The sequence below is a fragment of the Strongylocentrotus purpuratus genome, unplaced genomic scaffold (assembly GCF_000002235.5).
Source record: "Strongylocentrotus purpuratus isolate Spur 01 unplaced genomic scaffold, Spur_5.0 spur5_scaffold_18, whole genome shotgun sequence".
Classification (NCBI taxonomy): domain Eukaryota; kingdom Metazoa; phylum Echinodermata; class Echinoidea; order Camarodonta; family Strongylocentrotidae; genus Strongylocentrotus; species Strongylocentrotus purpuratus.
This window is the reverse complement of record NW_022145603.1, coordinates 31,925,385-31,930,521: the sequence shown is the minus strand read 5'-3', so window position 1 is coordinate 31,930,521 and position 5,137 is coordinate 31,925,385. Positions and strand designations below refer to the sequence as shown.

At 36.3% G+C, this 5,137-nt stretch overlaps 1 protein-coding gene across 1 annotated transcript; it reads left to right on the top strand.

Annotated features, from left to right (window-relative positions):
* The first annotated feature begins 3,341 nt into the window (after nt 1-3,341).
* On the top strand, nt 3,342-4,901 carry LOC115925278. The gene is made up of 3 exons (XM_030988939.1): nt 3,342-3,559; nt 4,641-4,860; nt 4,892-4,901. The coding sequence occupies exons 1-3, from the start codon at nt 3,421-3,423 to the stop codon at nt 4,899-4,901; spliced, it is 369 nt and encodes a 122-aa protein (XP_030844799.1). The 5' UTR covers nt 3,342-3,420.
* Nucleotides 4,902-5,137: the final 236 nt, after the last annotated feature.

Below are 5,137 nucleotides of genomic sequence, written 5' to 3'. Positions count from 1 at the left end.
AGGCAATTTACAAAGAGAAAGCAAATTTGATCTCACGGTGGGGGTCACAAGATTTATAATTTTCATGCCAATCTGACATATTTAGTGTCGTCATTAAATTAGTTTTAAGCGCAAGAGTGCGTCCTTAGCGTATTGTCCATGAATAGGAATCCAAGGTTCATAGTAAAGAACTTTTAGAGAAAGCAGAAAAATCAGGGAATCAGACAATTAAAAAATGAAATAAAATCGGACAAAAACTAATAAAAGATTAGACTTTTGGAAAGTTGTAATCAATATACGTATCTGAACTTTCCCTTTTCTGAATCGGTAATGTCTCTGTTACAATGCAATGCCAGACAACTTTCTCATTTATTCCAAAACACAAAATTACCGAAATAGAGATTCATCTCTCAAAATCTATGACTCGGGATGGTCTTTTTTCTTTAAGAAGACCTATCATAATACACGATCTATTAGGGGGGGGGGGTATATCTTGAGTAGTGACCCTAGGGAGACGACAATTAGAACAAAAGATAAATTAATTATATTTGTGTACACGACTAACGGGAGTATTGTTAATCCACTGACAACATTGCCAATTTGAGAATCGCATAGCTACACTGATCTCATATTTCAAACATTCATAACTCTCCTATTAACTCATAGCCTGCCATTAGGCTGCATGCACGCTATTGTTATAGTGCCTTGTGCTCGCTAGCAAGCTACTGCTCCTCTGCTTCTTGCATGATTGCACGCAGATGTAATAGCAGTTATTGTTCATGCCCATTGGACTGTGCCTAGTGCTTCGCACGCGCTCTTGACAGTACCATCGCGTTAATCCAATTATCTCGTTATAAATTTGGCACTCGGGGGATTTGTGGCCTGGCACTATAGGGATTAGCCCTGTGGCATGATAAGAGTTAAGCTGATCGATTTCTAACTTTCGCCATTTTGTTTTTCCTATTTTGTTTCGCTTTCATGCAAATTGACTAGTTACAAAGATAGGAATGCCCTAATTAACCGTGTGCATATGACCAATGCTCCGGTGACCATTGCCCATAGCAGGTCCATATCGTTCGTACACTAACTGAATTTCTAACTTTAGATATTTTATTCAAGATTCAAATTATTTTTATTTCCCACGCAAAAAATAATACAATAACATTGCAATGTTATTTGCAATTATTTCTAAACATAGCCCTAACTCTTTTTTTACTTATAGCTTTGATAAAATGAAACATCTTGGTATGAAGTAATGTGATCGGAGTAAAAGTAATGTTTCACAGGAGACAGGTAAAAATGCCAGAGGTAAACATTTCAGAAGGTAAATATTTCAGAAAGTAAAAACGCCAGAGGTTAAAATGCTAGACGTGAACATGTCTCATTATTATTTATAGATTGAATAGACTTTGATTTTTTAACTATTTTGTTCGGAAGTATCAATTCGGGGCAAGTTTGAATACTGTACGACAAGCTGTTTTCCAAAAGGGAGTATCAAATGTCAACCAAGCTAATTGTTTCAAAAGAGCACCAAACGGAGTTCCCCATGTTAATGTTGTCACTAAAGTAACATGCCGCCCTCTTGTGGAGTTAGATTAAGAATGTCATAGTTTTTCTCATTTCTCCCTGTCCATTCATGGCAGAAAAAACAGCATGTTGGACATGACTGACCCAGTATACCTGGGATAATTGAAAGAAAGAAAATACTGTTTCCAGTCTCCTGATAACACCTGAGTTATGTTTGATTTCATTCGCTCGTTTGGATGTTTTCCTTATTCCACTATTTGCTCCTGAATATTAACAAAATAGACAAGTTTGGTGTTCGGTTGCAAGATTGAGGGACTGAGTTCATGCATGGGAGCGGACGCTAGAACGCTAAGTGTTGACCTTGACTCAAAATCTTGTGTAATTCTAATACACTTGCAGGGCATACATTTTGACAACGACTAGTAATATTTATTCTTTTATTCATTTTGGTTTATTAATACTAAGAGGACGAATAAAATTGGTTTAATTAGCGCTCATTTGAAAGAACATGCAATTTACTGTATACCACAACGATCTTTTAGGCAATGTTTAACGCTAAATATAAAGCGTGCAAATTATAATTGCGTATAAACTTGTATTAATTCACTTATTCATATCGTATTTTGTAAGGGATACTTTTTATTCCTCGAATCAAGATTAAGATTAACGGATCTATTTTTGTATTTAACATATCAGATTTAGGCACATTATGTACCGCGTTATATCTCGTGAAAACGCGCCACATAATGTGCCTTACCAGACAATATGCTTACCTTTATTTTAACATAACAAAATCACTTTCTTAAAAAAAAGAACACGTTGGTACATTGGTCTGTAGCCTGCATCGATAAATAAAGAAAAGTTGGCCCAAGTTACTACCCCCAAACCTGTAAAAATAGTAGCTTAACTACTTCAAAAGAAAATTGAAAAAAGACTATTTAATTCAGCAATACGCATTACATTCCAACTTAGCGATCGGGACACATTCATCTTTCTCCCTCTTTTTCTGTCTGTTTGTATGTCTGTCTCTCTCTCTCTGCCTGTCTCTCTCTTTCTCTCTCTTTCTCTTTATGACTATCTTTCTCTCTAGCTTTACCACACTCTGAATCACTCACTTCCAGTTCCTTTTTCTTAAATTCCCTTTCCTCTACCCTCAATCTCTTCTTTCAAATTTTGTTCAACACTATATAGCGCTTTCCACTGACTTCCTTACTATACGCAATGGTTGAATGTAAATTGGATGGCACCCCTCCAATAGAAATAGAGCATGTATAGTATAGAGCTCGACTCGTTTTCGTACATATTACGTTAGAATATGACATGCCTGTTAGACAAAATGTAAATATTCTGCGTTTGTGATTTCAACCTTGAAACCTTTGCTATTAACATAATATCCAACGCTATTTCCCCAGCTATACATCTACAGACAATTCAAAAACAGTAATCGGCATAATTTTGTGCTGAAATAAATAGATAAATTGGTTCCCAATTAACCGTAATTCCACCCAGCTACTGTTTCATCCACACTTTCCATAATTGTTGTTTAATTTTTTTATTTTTTTTAAATATATTTATTATTATTATTATTATCATTTCATTATTTTGTATTTTTTTTGTATTTTTGTATTTTTGTATGTTTGTATCATCTTTTTTTTTTTGGGGGGGGGGGGGGGAATGTTCAATCACGTCACTAGACCAAACTAAGTGATTATTAGACCATGTGAATAGTAGACGGGCTAGGTCTGGACCATATGGGAATATACTTAATGGTTGGTAGACGAACTGGTTGTAGACGAGACGGCATTAAACCGTGATGTAGTGGTTGAATTATTACTAGTCTCAGGAAAAGATCTATATTCTAAGTCCATTATTGACTGATTGTATCTTACAGATGAGCTTGTTGAAGCCAGCGCAATGGTCCAAGTTGATGAAGAACAGACAGACACCCAGAACACTGAGGAAGAAGGAAAGGAGGATGAAGGTGAAGAAGAGAAAGAAAAGAAGGAGGAAACAGAGGATTACATTGCCAGAGAAAGCCTGCCCCGTGAAACAGGTTAATATTTTGCTTTGAACAATATCAGCAGAAATTGATTTGGAGAGTAAGGAAAGAAAAATAAATGTTTCTCTCTGGTGCTTTGTGTTGTTGCATGTCCACTTCATTCACAGGAAAGGCAGAGACACGAAACAAAGAATAAAGTATTTGATAACTTAGTGTATTCATGATTCGACGACATGAGAGCGAGAGTAGTAACCCCGGCCCCCCCACTCAGTGTTATTTAGGGTACGCATATGCGTGTTCCAACCGACCCCCCCTTTTCAGCAAAAGTCCGGTGTGTAAAGTCAATACGGCTCGACCTTTTTCTTTTGTATACGAGCCTTTTTCAGCATCCCCCCCCCCCCTTTTCAGCAAAAGTCCGGTGTGTAAAGTCAATACGGCTCGACCTTTTTCTTTTGTTACGAAAAGGACATTTTGGCAACACGCATGCGGTCATTTTGAAACCTGAGTGGGGGGCCGGGGTAGTAACAAGCTCATGTATAAATATATAAAACTTTGGACGCTGGATGGCGTAATCTATGTTAAAATATACAACACTTTCTAACAGAGATGTGTTTTAGTGACAGTAGGCCTACCATGCGTGGTTCTAGCAAGAAGCAAGATTTGTTTTGTTCGGCAAAAGGCAGAAAAAACGTCTGGGTAAATTACAATATTTTTCTTTTATATTAATATTTCATTATATTACAACAAATTTAATGACAGATAGGTAAAAAGTAATTGTGCTAAATCCTTTAGGTTGAAACATATTCATCATTCATGTAAATTGCTAAATTCCAAAGATTGTATATCTAAATGCCTATATCTTTCTACAACGTAGAGTCTTCAACTAAGCAATATTTAAGAAGAAATTGAAAGAAATTGCCTTTTAAAAGATAAAAACTTTAAAATGTTTAAGAATATTATTCTTTTACTCTTATACCTGTCATGAAATATTTACCGGTACTTCAGAGTGATATTGCTCTTTGGTGTTCCTTAACCTGTATTTAATATTTTGCTGGAAAGTTGAAGTACAATTACGTATTCTATTGTTTGCAGAGAGTTTACACAATTTAATGGAAATATCTCTTCTGATTTTCAGTACCATCTGTAGTAAATGACAAACCAATCAAGATGGAATGTTGTAAGAGAGTTGGAGTTGAAGGTGGCAAACTTCAGCTAGATTCCTTTGGGATTGAACTTGATATCCCTCCGGGTGCAATTGACAGCACAGCGCCACAAGGCATTTCTCTTCGTGTCCTGACAGATACTCCAAATCTTAGCCACAGCAAAGCCGAGGTGTCAGTCTGCTTTGGTGTACAGTGTTTAGCCCCCGATGACTTGGTTCTGAAGTTACCAGTGACTTACACAATACCTCACTGTGCTGTGATTACAAGATACTCCAGTGTGGAGGCAGTCTTATACACGGGAGAGGGAGAATACTCACCCGGTAAGTACATGTAGGCCTATGCCTATTATGTAGCAATGCTATTTCATAAATGTTATCAATGTCAAAACTTTTTTGTAAATATATGAAACACTCAGCAATAGGTAAATAAAAAGATGTAACTCCATTTTCCATTAAAAGTACTAGGTGTA